We start from the raw sequence: 17,385 nt of genomic DNA, 5'->3' as shown, positions 1-17,385 counted from the left end.
TCAAAAAGATCGTGCACCATGATCAAGTAGGATTCATCCCTGGGATGCAAGGCTGGTTCAATATACAGAAATCAATAAACGTTATTCACCACATCAATAGACTTAAAGATAAGAACCATATGATCATCTCGATAGATGCAGAAAAAGCATTCAACAAAGTACAGCATCCCTTTATGTTCAAAACACTAGAAAAACTAGGCATAACAGGAACTTACCTCAACATTATAAAAGCTACATATGCTAAGCCTCAGGCTAGCATCATTCTAAATGGAGAAAAACTGAAGGCATTCCCTCTAAAATCTGGAACAAGACAGGGATGCCCTCTCTCACCACTTCTATTCAATATAGTTCTCAAAATACTGGCCAGAGCAATTAGACAGACAAAAGAAATTAAAGGCATTAAGAAAGGAAAGGAAGAACTTAAATTATTACTATTTGCGGATGATACGATCCTATACCTAGAAGACACAAAAGGGTCTACAAAGAAACTACTAGAGCTAATAAATAAATTCAGCAAAGTAGCAGGATATAAAATCCACACGCATAAATCAAAGGCATTCCTGTATATCAGCGACAAATCTTCTGAATTGGAAATGAGGAAAACCACCCCATTCACAATATCCTCAAAAAAAATAAAATACTTGGGAATCAACCTAACAAAAGAGGTGAAAGATTTATACAATGAAAACTACAGAACCTTAAAGAGAGAAATAGAAGAAGATCTTAGAAGATGGAAAAATATACCCTGTTCATGGATAGGCAGAACTAACATCATCAAAATGGTGATATTACCAAAAGTTCTCTATAGGTTCAATGCAATGCCAATCAAAATCCCAACGGCATTTCTTGTAGAAATAGACAAAGCAATCATGAAATTCATATGGAAAAATAAAAGACCCAGAATAGCAAAAGCAATTCTAAGCAGGAAGTGTGAATCAGGAGGTATAGCGATACGAGACTTCAAACTGTACTACAGAGCAATAGTAACAAAAACAGCATGGTACTGGTACCAAAATAGGCAGGTGGACCAATGGTACAGAATAGAGGACACAGAGACCAATCCACAAAATTACAACTATCTTATATTTGATAAAGGGGCTAAAAGCATGCAATGGAGGAAGGATAGCATCTTCAACAAATGGTGCTGGAAAAACTGGAAATCCATATGCAACAAAATGAAACTGAATCCCTTTCTCTCGCCATGCACAAAAGTCAACTCAAAATGGATCAAGGAGCTTGATATCAAATCAGAGACTCTGCGTCTGATAGAAGAAAAAGTTGGCTCCGATCTACATATTGTGGGGTCGGGCTCCAAATTCCTCAATAGGACACCCATAGCATAAGAGTTAAAAACAAGAAATCAACAAATGGGACTTACTCAAACTAAAAAGTTTTTTCTCAGCAAGAGAAACAATAAGAGAGGTAAATAGGGAGCCTACATCCTGGGAACAAATCTTTACTTCTCACACTTCAGATAGAGCCCTAATATCCAGAGAGTATACAAAGAACTCAAAAAATTAAGCAATAAGAAAACAAATAACCCAATCAACAAATGGGCCAAGGACCTGAACAGACACTTCTCAGAGGAGGATATACAATCAATCAATAAGTACATGAAAAAATGCTCACCATCTCAAGCAGTCAGAGAAATGCAAATCAAAACCACCCTAAGATACCATCTCACTCCAGTAAGATTGGCAGCCATTATGAAGTCAAACAACAACAAGTGCTGGCGAGGATGTGGGGAAAGGGTACTCTTGTACATTGCTGGTGGCACTGCAATTGGTGCAGCCAATTTGGAAAGCAGTATGGAGATTCCTGGGAAAGCTGGGAATGGAACCACCATTTAACCCAGCTATTGCCCTTCTCGGACTATTCCCTGAAGACCTATAGGGATACTGCTACATCGATGTTCATAGCAGCACAATTCACAATAGCTAGACTGTGGAACCAACTTAGATGCCCTTCAATAGATGAATGGATTAAAAAAATGTGGCATTTATACACAATGGAATATTACTCAGCACTAAAAAATGACAAAATCATGGAATTTGCAGGGAAATGGATGGCATTAGAGCAGATTATGCTAAGTGAAGCTAGCCAATCCCTAAAAAACAAATGCCAAATGTCTTCTTTGATATAAGGAGAGCAACTAAAAACAGAGAAGGGAGGAAGAGCATGAGAAAAAGACTAACATTAAACAGGGATGAGAGGTGGGAGGGAAAGGGAGAGAGAAGGGAAATTGCATGGAAATGGAAGGAGACCCTCATTGTTATACAAAATTATATACAAGAGGATGTGAGGGGAAAGGGAAAAAAAATCAAGGGAGAGAAATGAATTACAGTAGATGGGGTAGAGAGAAAAGATGGGAGGGGAGGGGAGGGGGGATAGTAGAGGATAGGAAGGGCAGCAGAATACAACAGTCACTAGTATGGCAAGACGTAAAAACGTGGATGTGTAACCGATGTGATTCTGCAATCTTTGTAATGTTTTGAATAACCAATAAAAAAAAAAGAGCTTTGTAATGTTTTGAACAACCAATAAAAAAAAACATCACACTTTATGATGAGAAATTTTCAACTAAAATAAGAAATGAGAAATTCAAAGTTTTCCCACTTAAATCAGGAATAAGATCAGGGTGTTTCTTCTCATTGCTGCTTTGCAACACTGTGCTGGAAACATCTAATACAATAATAAAAGAAATAAAAGGTACGTTAGCTTTCTGTCAATAAAACAAATTCCTGAGATAACCAACTTATGAAGAGAAAAGGTTTATTTTGGTTCCATGGTTGGTTGGCCCTGTTACTCTGGGCCAGTGGCAATGCAGCATGTCATGGTAAGAGCACATGGAGTACAACCATTCACCTCATGGTCAGGAAAGAAAAAGGAACAGGCTGGGGTCTCACTAACCCTCTTGAGGATCTGCCGCCAATGATCCTGAGACCTCCTGCTGTCAGGCCATACCTCTTGACATCTCCACCATCTCCCATTAGTGCTAAGATAGAACAAGCTTTTTAACACATGAGCCTTTGGGGGACATTCCAGATCCAAATCACAGCAAAAGGCATCCTGATCAAGAAGGAAAAATTGAAACCATCTTTGTTAACACATGGCCCAATCACCCACAGAAAATATCCAAAGAATCTTTTTTAAAAAAAGTCCAAAATCCAGAACACTGACAAAACCAAATGCTGGTGAGGATGCAAGCCTGGAATATGTGATTTATTGCCTCTGGGGATACAGCTGAGTTGGGTTTGGCAATTTCTTATAAAATTAATCATACTTGTACCATATGATATAGCAATAACATTTTATGGTATTTACTCATAGGTGAAAACTTATGTCTGTACAAAACTTGCATGAACATACTTATTTTATATTTATAATTGCCCAAACTTGGAAGCAAGATGACCTTCAGTAGATGAACAGAAAAATAAACTGTGATAAATCTGGACACTGAAAAGGAATGGGCAACTGGGCATGGTGGCATACGCCTATAATCCCAGTGGCTCGAAAGGCTGAGGCAGGAGGATTGTGAATTAAAAGTCAGCTTCAGCAAAAGCGAGGCACTATGCAACTCCGTGAGACCCTGTCTCTAAACAAAAAATACAGAATAGGGCTGTGGCTGTGGCTCAGTGGTCAAGTACTACCTGAATTCATTCCCCAGTACCCAAAAATAAAAAGGAATGGGCTATGAAGCCATAAAAAGACATTAAATGCATATTACTAACTGGAAGAAGCCAATCTGAAAGCCTATATACTATATGATTCTAACTACATGACATTCTGGGAAAGGAAAAACTATGCAGACAATAAAAAGATCAGTGGTTTCCAAGTATTAGTGGGGGGAAGAAAGGGAGGGATGGGTGAAGCAAAGATGACTTTTAAGGCTGTAAAATTACTCTATAATACTATCACAGTGAATACATGCCATTAAAATTTGTCCAAACCCTTACAACGTATTACACCAAGAGGGAAACCTATTGTAAACTATGGTTTTTGGGTGAAAATGATGTGTCAACATATATGATGCTAACATATGCTCTACTGTGATGGAGAATATTAAAGGTGGAGACTATTCATTTGGGGGTGACGGGTGTAAGTTCAGGAAATCTCTGTACCTTCCTCCCAATATTGCTGTGAACTTAGGTTCTAAAAAGTAAAGGGTTTTTGTTGTTGTTGTTGTTGTTGTTTTGTTTTGTTTTGTTGTAAGTCAAATGACAGGAACAGCATACTTTTTATTTAAAGTGACTTCCTTCTGCTTCTTCACTATGACTATTCCACTCAAAACTGAAAAAAAAAAAAAGACTACAATATACTGTGTTATACAAGACCTTCTTCCTTCAACTTCTGAAAACTGGTAATAATTAGCTTGATACTAAGATCAAAAAATATATACTCCTTTATACTTTGCAATGCTGATCAAGCCCTTTGGCAAGCTCTATTTACACTTCAAAGACATGACTGGACTACTTCCTATCTTCTCTTCACTAGGCTGTACCATAATCTCATTAAAATGTTAATGGATAGTTGTGCAGAAAGGAACTAATACAGCAAGCCTGAGTCTGTCTATTCTTCGAAAGATCTGCTTGCAAGATTGGCCCTTGAAAGTCTGGGAACTTGGGAGTTTAGGTGTTTTCCTATCACCATTCCCTAACCAATAAGAGTGATTCACTGTGCCTAAACTACTTGTACAACGTAATTCATACTGAACTCATTTCTTCTGGGAGTCTGGATTGTGGTAGTATCATGTAGTAAGGGCCTACAGGACCAGGTGTGGAGTCTCTAGTGAGCTCTAATTAGATTATCTAATGGTTGACAGTACTTCACACACAGTCACAACTCATTCCTAGAGGATAGGCACATCTTGTATGATTCCACAGGGAAAAAATTCTTGAAAGTGTGTGCTGGCTTCCTCTAAACCTCACCCTAAGCACATTTTCTCCTTGCTGAGTATCCTCTGTCTATATATAAAGACCTTTAACTATAACTTTAACTTTGAATGCTGCTGGACAGTCAGCATTCAAATCCAAGAGCCAATTTTTAGCCATTAACACATCTATATTCAAGACTTAGGAGAGAGTGGGACGTCCGGCTTCTGATCGGGATCCTTCTTTGCTTCTTTGCGCTAGCCACAAAAGAACGAATTAAAAATGGGTGATGTTGAGAAAGGCAAGAAGATTTTTGTTCAGAAGTGTGCCCAATGCCACACGGTGGAAAAGGGAGGCAAGCACAAGACTGGGCCAAATCTCCATGGACTGTTTGGGCGGAAGACAGGTCAGGCTGCTGGATTCTCTTATACAGATGCCAACAAGAACAAAGGCATCACCTGGGGAGAGGATACACTGATGGAGTATTTGGAGAATCCCAAAAAGTACATCCCTGGAACAAAAATGATCTTTGCTGGCATTAAGAAGAAGGGAGAAAGGGCAGACCTAATAGCTTACCTCAAAAAAGCCACTAATGAGTAATAGCTACTGCCTTATTTATTACCAAACAGAAATGTCTCTTGGCTTTTTCATGTGCACCATAATTTAATTGATGTGATACACCAGAAATCAGATCATGAATGACTGACAAAATTATTTTTGTTGGACAATCCTGATTTAAGTAAAACTTACTTGTAGTTAAATTAATATTTTGGTTATATTCCCACTTCAGTAAATTCTATCACTGTTTCCCCTTTTTAAAGTTGTGGTTGGACTTAATTAGTAATGTTCAGTATTTCACAAAAATGGTGAATGACATCTGAAAACTGGTTTTATATTTAGTTTTATAGAACTGATTATGTGAATATGTTTAAAATATGGGGGAAATCTCTTCACTCTCTCAGAACCAAGCATGATTCACATTTGTTTCAATTTGTGTTCATTAGCCTATTAAAGGTTGAAGATAAGGAAGCAGTGTCTATTTTTGTTGACCATGCCAATTTAATTAGAATTCCCTGTATCTAAAATGCTGTTCTTTCCTTATGGAAAGGCATTTTTAGTGTGGTTTATGTATGATATTAAATAAAGAATATTTAACACTTAAAAAAAAAAAAAAAGACTTAGGAGTCCTCCTAGTGAATCACTGACCTTAGGGCCTGTCTTGGGGACTTGGTGTCAATAGTCCATTTACATTTCCAAATGAATAGAAAACAAATTGTATATAGAAAAACCCATAGGCACTCATAAGCTTACCTTGAGTTTTCATTTATAAATTACTTTCAGTATTTCCTTAACTGTTGATCCCTCCCTCCCTTTAGCCCCTCATAAATCTGATTCAGATAGCAAAATATTTCTTCACCTAAACCTCCTTTTAGTTTAATTTTAGTGGTAACACACAAAGAAGCAGATTCAGGAATTTTTTTTTCAAGAGATTTTACGGATCTTTTTTTAAACTCTCAACATGACATGACTTATAGTAGAACAAAAAAAAAAAAGAAAGAAAGAAAGCTTCCCAGTTTCTTGGGGGAGGAGTATACCAAAGTTCTAAGGAGAAGCAATCAAACTGATGAGGAAGAAAAGACATAGATCCTGGTTATTCACTCTCAAATGGAGCTGGGAGAGAGAGAAAACTTATCCCAATTCCTTGCTAAGGGAGAAAAATGTCTAGAAACATGAGGGATATATTATAAAATTAAAGAATCTAGGCTCCTCCTGACTGTGCCAGAAGAGAAGAGATCAGAAAAAGCAATAAAATGAAAAGCAAAGCAGGACTTGATGTTCATTACTGGGAGCTGGGCCTGCTGGACAGTCAGCATTCAAAGCCAAGAATCATCAGCTCTACCTTGAAATGGATGAGGACAGCACCACTGAGCTCAGATACTCTGCTTGTCTGACAAGGAGGCAATACATATCCTTGAGTATTCATGAGGATTCAGTTGGCCAAGTGATCCTCCATGTGACTCAGGAATCTAATCCTAGACACCTAAGCAACCACTTGGGGGCTTAGGTGGGTTTGGTAACACATACAGAAGAAAAAAATTCAAAGAAGCTTGTAGTAAAGCATATGGAACAGAGTTAAGAAAATAGAAGGAAAGCATATTTTATTCAGAGAAAATACTATGACCAAGAAGTAAGCAACATTAAAACATTAGAACTTACTCTGAATATTCCATGGGGATCATTCTGTCTAAAAGTAAATATATCATAAATTCTTTCAATATTATTTATATCCCCTTCATATTCAACTCTTAGAGATCCTATTAGATAGTCGTTGGCAAATTACATAATGGATTCTATAGAACCTACAGAAATACCTACATATTCTTTAAAGGATGAAGATATGTCCAGATATACAGACATACCATGAAGCAATTAATTTAAATAGTAATTGCTTTTCTGTAAGTCCAATATTTATTAGGATGTGGATAAGGGATTTATGAATATAAACTAATGTGACAAAATAATCTTGAACAGCAAAAGATGTGCAGAAGTATTTTGCTCCATTCACCTGAGTTTCTATCCTTCAATGATATCATTCTTTCTTGGTTACTGGAGTTTCAGGGTGTGTCCAGCATTTGATAAACAGTCCCCCTCTTACTATTCATTTCCAAAATTTAATCAAGACCAAGATGGTGATCACACAGGTTTCTGCTTTATAGTAATCTGTTATACGAATTTCTCTGTGTGCCATTTCACAATACAAAAAAGCTTAATTATTTAAAAAAAAAGAATATACAAGAAAATTATTAACATAATAGAGGATGGTGGTCCCCTCTGGCAGAAGGAAAGACAGATGGAGAGCAGGAAGGGACACACAAGTGACTTCAGCACTCAAAGTGATAGTTTCTTTCTTCAACTGTGTGCTGGCTCTCTGTTTTTTGTTTTTGGTTTTGGTTTTGGTTTTTATCGTATTCTCTCCTATAGCCTATATACATTCCATATACAGAAAAGATATACTAACTCAAAATTGTAAAACAAATTTGCAGCCAATATTAATGCATCTGTATATTTCCAAATGGATTTTAGACTCAACTTTGCAAGTTTTGTAACTTCCCACTGAGATGTTTTAAAACAACTGCAATGAATTTGTGGATGAAACTGGTATATCCACAGAATCCTTACTCAAAGATGAAATACTAGAAATGGCCCTATAAGATGACCAGATGCAGGCCCTGTTTATAAATTTCATCCTATTTTATTTAAAGTGTTCTCTTTTGCACTACAGCATGACCCTGGAAACTGGACACATGTTGGTCTGAACACAAATGGTTACTTTATCCCTACTGGCAGCAACTCCTGGGTGTCTGCTCTAGAGCCCCCCAGGAATTCCTAACTCCATGCTCCTGGCATGCACCTGTGCCTGTGCATCCCCTGCATTCCACAACTGTTGGTTAACAAATGAATCAAATAAGTCGGACTCAACCTGTTGACTTCCCACCACTCCAAAGAGCCTGTCTCCTTAGCAGGCCTGATTCTTCATGTTTCACTGAGGATTAGAGATCACAGAGCAACCTGAATTCTGGAGACATGATGATAGAATTTATCCTTGATAGGAAGAGAGTGTTTTTTAAAAATAGGGGCAAAGTGTTGTCATCCCCAACTGCAATGACATAGTTGGAATTTACTAAATATACCACATAGTACCAAGAGAGTCTCTCAAACACTGTAGAGGACATTTTATTTGTAGTTTCAAAAATGTCAGAGACACTCTGATGGCAACAGCACCCTCTGCTGACTCTTCATAGAACCACATGAAAAAGAAATGCATTTGAGTCAGCCTGGGAAGTCATCTGATTATGTAAAGACTTCTTTTGAAAAAAATAGACAAAAAAAGACATTCCACATTCTTGGGTGGAACTATTCAACAACAAAAATGTCAAAGCATCTCATGTTAATGTATACATTTGACATAATTACAATAAAATGCCAAAAAGCAAAGGAAAATATAGAAATCTTGAATCAAAAGGCAAGGAGGGCTCGAAGACTAATGGAGAAGCCAGGTGTAATGCAGCACACCTGAATCCCAGGGACTCAGGATGCTGAGGCAGGAGGACCATAAGTTAGAAGACCACCTCAACAACTTAGTGAGACCCTATCTCAAAATAAGAAATAAAAAGAATGTGGGATATATCTCAGTGGTAAAGTATCCCTGAAGGAAAGGGAAAGGGAAGAAAGGGAAGGAAAGGAAAACAGACAGGCAGACAGACTAATGGAGGTGAATCCAGAGAACACAGAGCAGACCCCAATGACCAAACTGGCAACAATTTTAGCTTCAAAAAAAATAACGTCTGTAACTTTTTATAAATTATTGGATAAATAGACTTACCCAAGAATCCAGAGAGACACTAAACATGAAAAAAAAAAAAAGGAAGGAAAGAGAAAGAAGTATGAAAAACAGTTCCACTGTAGGAGGTAACTACACATCATTTTCTTAATCTGAAAGTTGACACTTAAAATGAAAAGAATTAAGCATCTACCTGCCTTCATCCAAGTGATAAAACAAAGTACCTTATAAAATCTCAGCTAGAAAACATAGAAATAATGATATAATTAGAAATCCAGCATTTTCTAAATTCAAAAAAAAATTAGGCAAGGATCATTAATGGATGTCAAGTTCATTAGGTAAAAAGCTTTTGAGGAACAGTGTATCTGGTAAAGAATGGCTTTATAATGAGAGCTCTAGTGGTCAGTTTAACCAAAAGAAATTCAGAAATACTAACAGTGAGATGACCCGACATTATATGCCTCTTAATATGATGCAAAATGAAGGAGATATAATTTCCCATATAAAAAATCCTTATCAAAAATATTAAACTCAATTATATACAAGTATTTACATCAAATTCCATGTGTACAGTATACAAAAGAAAGAAAAATCAGAATACAGATATTCTCTTTTCTTTTGCTTAGCCTCAAGTTCCCTCCTCCATCCCTGGGTCTCCCTGGCCTCTTCTCAGCTTTGGCAAGTGGGACAATACTAAACTCAGCACACACGAGAGGAGGCTAGCCTCTCTTTGTTCTCATCCTGGACAAGTACTACATCAGCTCTGTTGGCACACTGACCAAATCCTCAGAGAAAGAAGGGAAAAGGGTTGGGGCGGGGAGTGCAAAACAATAAAAAAATATAAGCAAAGAAAATGAGACCACATCCAGGAAGTAGAAAGTGATGGTGGTGAAGGAGTCAAAGCCAGATGCAAAAGAGATTCACATTCACAAAGGCAAGGAATCTCACAAGTCCAGAGTGAGATGGGGTCAGGGAACATAACTGTGTCAATGGATTACAAAATGACCACAGTTAGGAAAATGCTTCTTAGCCCAAGAAATTAGTTCCATATTCTCTACATCTTTTACTTTCATGGAACAATAATTAAATTAACTTCACCTTTCTTGGTGAAGAGATTGCGAAATGTACCACACAGGTAGAAAACTCCACCGCCGTGCATGTCAACATGGAGTTGGTAGCCATGCAACCCGTACTCTGGACTGTCATCCAAAAAGGGACTGTGAAGAGGCAGCTCATAGGGCCTGAAAAGAAAAACAAAACATGTAAATCTGTCAACACCAGAGATGAAATACTTGGGTTGAAATTACTTCTATAACAATGAGCATTCATTCAAAGCACTATCTTTTACCAATGAGACACTATAGAGACACCAATAATCTTCAATACCATAAACCCAAAAGAACTGTTTCATGTTCCTCTCACCAATTTCTATAAAAACAGGCACATTTATGAGTGCCAAAGGTACCCATAGGACCACCATGATGAATGTATTTCTGAGATGGATCCCAACATCAGTTCTACAAAGGTAGAACTGCCTTCAATGTTCTCAGTAACCAGAAACCGGGGTACTCAGCAAGGAAATGCATCAAACAGCAGACCTACAGGTTAGGGACTCAGGCAAAACTGAAGCCAAGATGATCAAAGTTTTGCTCTATAAGAAAAACCTTACTATAAGGTAACACTCAAAAGCACCCAGGAGCTTTTCAGACAATAAAAAATAAAAATAAATGAGTAAGGGAGTGTATTAGTCCAAAGAGGAAGGTTAAGAGCTACAGGGAAATGGAAAGCATGTTCCCCAATGAGGGACATTCAAATGCATTAAAAGATACCCAAACAAAATAAATCTGCAGACCAAATTCATCCAGAGGGCCCTTAATGTGTGTGTCTTGCAAGATATGAAAATTCACAGAAGTGCAAGAAACTGAGGGATCAGCTGGCAGCATCTTGTAGTAGTGAAGCATTCCTATCTCCATGAATAATGTTATATTAGGTACAAAATCCTTAACTAGGGATATATAAAGCAAATATGTACTCATTAATAATCCAACTATGTTAGCAACAGCTAAAGCACTTATGCCTGTTGGCTTGTGTCTACCGATTAGAAGAATATCTTTGTAGCTATTATCAAATATTAAGATGGCATCAACTTCTAACCCTTTATATTGATGGTATAAAAATTCAATTCACCCATAGATACATACACAGAGGCTGAGCCTAATGTGCTCCTCTCCACAAGGTGATGAAAATGAAGATTTGCCATGACAAAAGCCAGTTCTTCCTCCTTCTGAAAAGTTAATTAAAAAGAATACATTTTTCAACTGAAATATTTTAATATTTCACAAGGTCATTGTGAAGATCACAGCACATTCATCTTGCAGATAGATGTGGTTTCTAATAACTAGAAGATCACCATGGCACAAATACGTTATTACTGCTAATATATTATTACTATCTAATAAGACTTATGTGTCACACTGACAGCAGGACCACAATTCATCCAAATAGGCAGAGCATGCAGTACCAAAAGAATTAACATCCTAGGACTTGGGAAACATCAAAATACTCTATTATATATGATGATTGCAAATTATAAATATATATATATATATATATATATATATATATATATATTTATATATTTGTGATTGCAAATATGTACAAATGTATATATATAAATATACATACATGCATATGGTCAATTCAGGGCTGTTTCGAACTCTTGTCCAATATAAAGATAATACTGGTAAGACTTTCACAAGTACCAGATTAATTCAACAAATACTGAACATTACTGGCATAATGTTCCTCTCTCAAGAAAGTACTTGATTTAGCAAATGCAGTGAGAGTGATTAGATTCAGGTTTTTCTCATGCCCATTAGGCTGAACAGAAAATGTGACTATTTGAGACTCATCCATCTCTCTTCAGATTCATGGTTGATGTTGACTGGTATAGACACTCACAAACAGTAAACCTTCAAATACCAGGCAGAAGACAAGCAGATCAACCACAGTCTTCTTAACTCTATAGGCCAACACAGATGGATGGTCAAGTCATAAAATGTAAAATAAAAAAACCCTTGCCTCACCCACAAGTTACCTTCAGAGAGAAGGGGATAGAGGAAAAGGAAAATGGACAGCCAGAGGAGATTGAAAAAAGACAAGAGTGCCACAAGATGATGTTCTATGAAAATGGAGACCTTGATTCTGTCTCATCAGTGTACACTGATGCACACTGCTATTCTCAAAATAAAGTCTGTTAACTCCCTTAAAACATCCACAGGCCAAAGACTTAAATTTGTATACACAGAGGTATGTTCTGCTTTTTACTCTGTGACTGCCAGAAAATAACCTCCAGAGGAGGAGCAAGCAACCAGCCTGACTTGGCACAACAAGAAACCTATGTAAAAGGAAAGGACAACTTCTCAAACAATTGACCCTGAAAAGCAAATTATAACCCATGCTACATCACAGCATAAGAAGCATGCTTGGAACACTACCATGGTGAATGACCAAGAGGCCTTGGCAGACAAGGACATGAAAGAAACAGAGGAAGAAACACGGATTGATTGGAAGGGGGAAAGGAGAAGCCCCATGACATTAAAAGAACAACATTAACAAAAACAGAAAAGGAGGAAGAAGTGGTTTGTCAACTGTGACAGCAGAACAGTAGAGCTGCTTCAATAAAAGAGAAGATCATTTAGCCAGAAAAATGAGGCTGGTAAGATGCAACTGCTCAAAAGTCAAGGAGTTTACATATGACTTCATACTTAATGGTGAGTGAACATGGGGCTGTGACAGGGAAATGCTTCAGGATACACAAGGAATACATCTTACCTTCCACAGCCCCACCAGGAGACCAGGGTGTAGGCAAAAGATCTGAACAAGTCTGTCGCAACCGATCATGGTAGATTCCGTTAAGTGACTCAAGTCATACTTTGCAATTAAAGAATGCCATCGAGGTCTTTGAAAACCCATGCCAAAGAAAAAAGAGAGACGTGAGCTTTCCTATCTGTATCACTGTTACTACTCAGTGTATCTAAAAATGCTTTTGAAGAGCAATTTATAAATACTTATTTACTCAAACTAAGTGGCACAATCAATTATGACGTGGGGACACAAAAGACTTGCATAAATAAAACGCAAAATGAATACATTTGAGCTTTTCACCATACTATGTTTTCCCTACTCCCTTGCTCTAGCAACTCAATGACCCAGCCAGAGGGGCACTGAAGAATTAGCATGGTAAAGCAGTGGCAGAACTGTCTTCTATTCTCATACCCCCACCCAACGCCAAAACCCAGAAAAACATTACAATCAAAAGTCAATTCTCAATATGTAATTCTAATCTAGTGAGTGAAATAGTGCATAAGCAAAGGTAAGATACTTTAAATTACACAACAACAGATAGTCTCAGTAGGATATCTGAATACAAAAGTCTCTTTCAAATTTATCTTCAGGGAAACTAAGAGAGTGAAAACTGAAACATTAGAAAATGAACTTAAACCAAAATCATGATTGTTATCATAAAGGAGATACCCTGAGAACTCAGTGTCTAAGAGTAAATACTCAGAGGTGTAAGAAAAAACAAGTCTGCGTCTCATCACAAGACTTAAAGTCATCTAGTGAAACCTTCTAGAGCACTATAAATGGTAGACATGAATGGCTGTTGTTCTCAGGAACCTAAAGATGATTCAGGGAATTATAAGAAAGATGAGATCTCATTGGTCAATTAACAGAGCACAGCCTTAGAACAAAGTCCCGAAGGAGTTGGGGCTCTAGAGCATTCCAGAGTCTGCCCCCAGCACCTAGCACACAGAAGTCAGTAAGTATGCAAATGTTCATTAGGTAGAAGAAATTTTTAAAAGGTCAACTATAGCACTGTTTCATAGCAGAGGATGCACTATAAGGCACTAGAGGCAAACCCACAGCTCCCATACCAGGGAATTGAGCCCTTCAAGAGAACTTTTTGTGCTGAGAACCACTGGAAAAGAAGAGGTGGTCAGTGAGCATATGTTTGATTCACAAACTAAAAATACATTCAGTATATGCAGATTATTCCTGAAGGAGGATGATTTCTCATTTAATTGTGGGTTCAGGGAAACCCTTAGCTCCCACTGACAGTGACTCTCCCTCCTCAACCACAGAAGACAATTTCTTGTGTATGAGATCACCAGTCTCCTCAGGAGGGAAGCTGAAAAAATAAATGAGAAAATACCATGAGAGCATAGTGCACATGGCGGGTACTTAATAAATGGCAGTCACTGCCACTGTCATGATTAAAACGGAGAGGAGGCGAGGTGGGGTGTGAAAATCCCTCTTCTCTCCCTCTCCAATGGGCCCAAAGGTTAAAAAAAAAAAAATACACCAGATTCTGTGGATGTGCTGAGTTCTCATTTGCCTTGGCATTACAAGCCACTGACATACACTGGCAAGGAAGCCAACTGAGATTCAATTAGAAAGCAATGAATTATAGGAAATCCAATTCGCAAATTACATCAACAGTACTTTCACTGTCTCTGAAAAAATTCTCATTGAAGAAACAAAAAACAAAAACAAATAAAAGTCATAAAGTATCTTCTTGGAGACAAGGATCTGTGCTGCCGCATGATGATAGCACTGGTTCACAAACTTACAATGAAAGAGCAATCAAAATCAATGCCATGGTTGATCAGAGGCCAGCTAAAGTCCATGGAGTGTTAATGGAAATAAATTACATAAAATGTATTTCCTCAATAAATTCCAGCATTGCTCACTGTATATCATCCAGTATTCCTGATCTTGATATCAAGTTTTAGGAATATATTGTTTTCAACTGAGTGTTACAATTCCACCTGACCCATTTAGTCTTTTGTGATCATTTTAATTAATGTTAACAGTTTTGTCCTAATACTTGTAAACAGCATTTCATGATATGCCAAGTAGCATGTTGTTCAGTCAAATAAGAACAGAATCTGTGGGCTCAGCCTCCAAACACTATTTCATAATGTGTAAAACCTAAATATTGTATTAGAATAATCTGGTACCCATCATGATACCATATACAATTTCAGAAAGTTATTCAAATAAAAAAAAACTATTTAAAAGATAACTGTGTTTCCAAAATGTTTTCAGTAATACAATCAGAAAAAATAATTCATATGTTTTTCACTGTGGCATCAAGGGCATTTTCAAAATACAAAACCTGGACTTACATCAGTGAGAAGTCTGAATGTCCTCATATTCACAGCAAAGGGAGAGCTAAGTGATCACAACAGAACCACAGAGAAGCCAGACACAAGACCCACCTCCAGGGAAACCGTAAAGAGCACTGATCCTCCTGGGGATAGCTAGCCCTAATGTCAGGCATCTGAACACCTTTCACCAAAGACAAAGAGAGACCGATGGGTGAATCTGCAGCATGCAAGAATAGCAAGAAAAGGGGTATGGGAAGTGTTGCTGAAAAGTCCAAGGACATCGTAACAGTGAAAGGGGAGGGAGGGAGAGCAGGACATAAATTCTGCAGAAGGTAGATAGGACCCTTTCATCTGTGGTAGATTTTGTATAGACTATGTTAGCTTGCTCAGGAAATGAGGATGCTACATGCCATAGTCCAACTTTCAGGAGAAAATAACTGATAATGAGAAAAGAGGCATGAGAGATTTCCTGGGTAAAGTAAACGTAAGCCTTCTAATGAGTATGGACTCAGTGTAAAGCCACCTAACGACAGGAAAAGAGTGAGTGTTCAGTAAGTACTAGCACTGGGATACACACACCTTTGATATTGCATTTTAAATTGATAAGAGTCTGATCTTCACAGTAGTCCCCCACACTAAATACTACACAGGCACCATCCCATTTACAGATTTTTTTTTCATCTTTCATACATTTGATTCAAGTGAGTTATGCACTTCCATTTTTACCCCAAATACAAATTGCAGAATCACATCAGTTACACATTCACAATGTTTACATAATTCCATATTAGTGACTGTTGTATTCTGCTGCCTTTCCTATCCCCTACTATCCCCCCTCCCCTCCCCTCCCATCTTCCATTTACAGATTTGACAGTGGAAGCATGCAAAAAGTTACATACACAAGGTCACACATGTATTAAGTTCAAAAGAAAGACAAGCAAAATAAAGAATTATATGCATGACTTCATACTTCAACTATGATTGGTATAATCATTTACTAAAGAAAAATGTAATCGTTTTATAGATCTTTCTGTTAAAAACTTCAAAAGGTTAGCCATCAATTATCCAAAAAACTTTGCTAACTAGAACATCATTTCACATTGTTACATATAACCGATACATGAGGAACTTAAATTCAGACCTGATTTCAGTATGACAAAGACATTTTTTCCTATTCCATGGTGATGCAAAATGGCAGAAAAGTCTAGGGTACAATCAAATTAAAATACATTAGCAATATTTTTGAATTACCAAAGTAATGCCAACTAATATTTATGTACAAGATGCTGTCACTTGAGAGTTCTGCAAATTAATACTTACCCATTTTTGGCAGGAGGTTTATGCCGGTCCATAAAAACTGGCGTCACACCACACAAATCCAAGGTTGTTAATGTTGCTAAACATGGCCAGTTTTTGCCATACCACACAACAGTAATTGATGTATCATTTAAAGAAAGATCAACATGCTGCATGATGTATTCTTTTCCACTTTTTTCTTTCAATACAATTGCCCAACCTAAACCTGATATCCTGCAGAAAGAAAAAAAAAAACCTAAAAATGTTTACCTCATTCTAGAAAATAAATGCTAAAGGCAATTTTATACATTATCTTGAAAGCATCTATTTCCATGAAAGCAAAAATCAACATTCTCGGAACATGCACAACATAATTTTTGTTTCACCAGAAGTTCCTTTGTTATACTTTTTCTCCTCTCTTAAAACTGACTGAACATCTATGATGTTCCAGCAACTGACAACAGACGTTAAGTACAACAAAGATTCCGCCCAGAAGGAAGAACATCTTGAACACCCTTGCTTTACTAGAGCAGATCATTAGGTTATTTATGCTTTTCATAAAAACAGAAAAACTTCAGGCCACACATATGGAATAGGAATATACTGCATATTATATAGATGCAGAAAAACAAAAAATTACCAGCGACAGTTCCCCACACCTAAACTACACATCTGCCCTATGCACAGGACACTAAGAGCTGAG

The 17,385-nt window shown here is 37.3% G+C and overlaps 2 protein-coding genes across 6 annotated transcripts in view; one reads left to right on the top strand and one right to left on the bottom strand.

Moving 5' to 3' along the window:
* Window positions 1–17,385, bottom strand: part of Fbxo15 (F-box protein 15) — a 64,274-nt gene that overhangs the window by 30,609 nt on the left and 16,280 nt on the right. For 3 of the 5 annotated variants that reach the window (XM_076837064.1, XM_076837060.1, XM_076837063.1), the window contains 5 exons: window positions 16,707–16,916; window positions 16,528–16,590; window positions 13,048–13,174; window positions 11,415–11,497; window positions 10,312–10,454 (listed from right to left, as the gene is read on the bottom strand). In XM_076837064.1, the coding sequence (XP_076693179.1) occupies window positions 10,312–10,454; window positions 11,415–11,497; window positions 13,048–13,174; window positions 16,528–16,590; window positions 16,707–16,916 (626 nt within the window). Of the gene's footprint in view, window positions 1–9,255; window positions 9,275–10,311; window positions 10,455–11,414; window positions 11,498–13,047; window positions 13,175–16,527; window positions 16,591–16,706; window positions 16,917–17,385 lie in introns of all 5 variants that reach the window. The other 2 variants (XM_076837065.1, XM_076837062.1) reach the window with 2 other exon arrangements.
* LOC143382755 (cytochrome c, somatic) lies at window positions 5,115–5,691 on the top strand. Its single transcript, XM_076836961.2, has one exon. It carries the CDS (start codon window positions 5,154–5,156, stop codon window positions 5,469–5,471), a length of 318 nt encoding a protein of 105 aa, XP_076693076.1. The 5' UTR covers window positions 5,115–5,153; the 3' UTR covers window positions 5,472–5,691.

This window comes from Callospermophilus lateralis, chromosome 17 (genome assembly GCF_048772815.1).
Source record: "Callospermophilus lateralis isolate mCalLat2 chromosome 17, mCalLat2.hap1, whole genome shotgun sequence".
NCBI classification, from domain to species: domain Eukaryota; kingdom Metazoa; phylum Chordata; class Mammalia; order Rodentia; family Sciuridae; genus Callospermophilus; species Callospermophilus lateralis.
The sequence above is the reverse complement of the archived record's forward strand: the minus strand, read 5'-3'. Positions and strand labels throughout refer to the sequence as shown.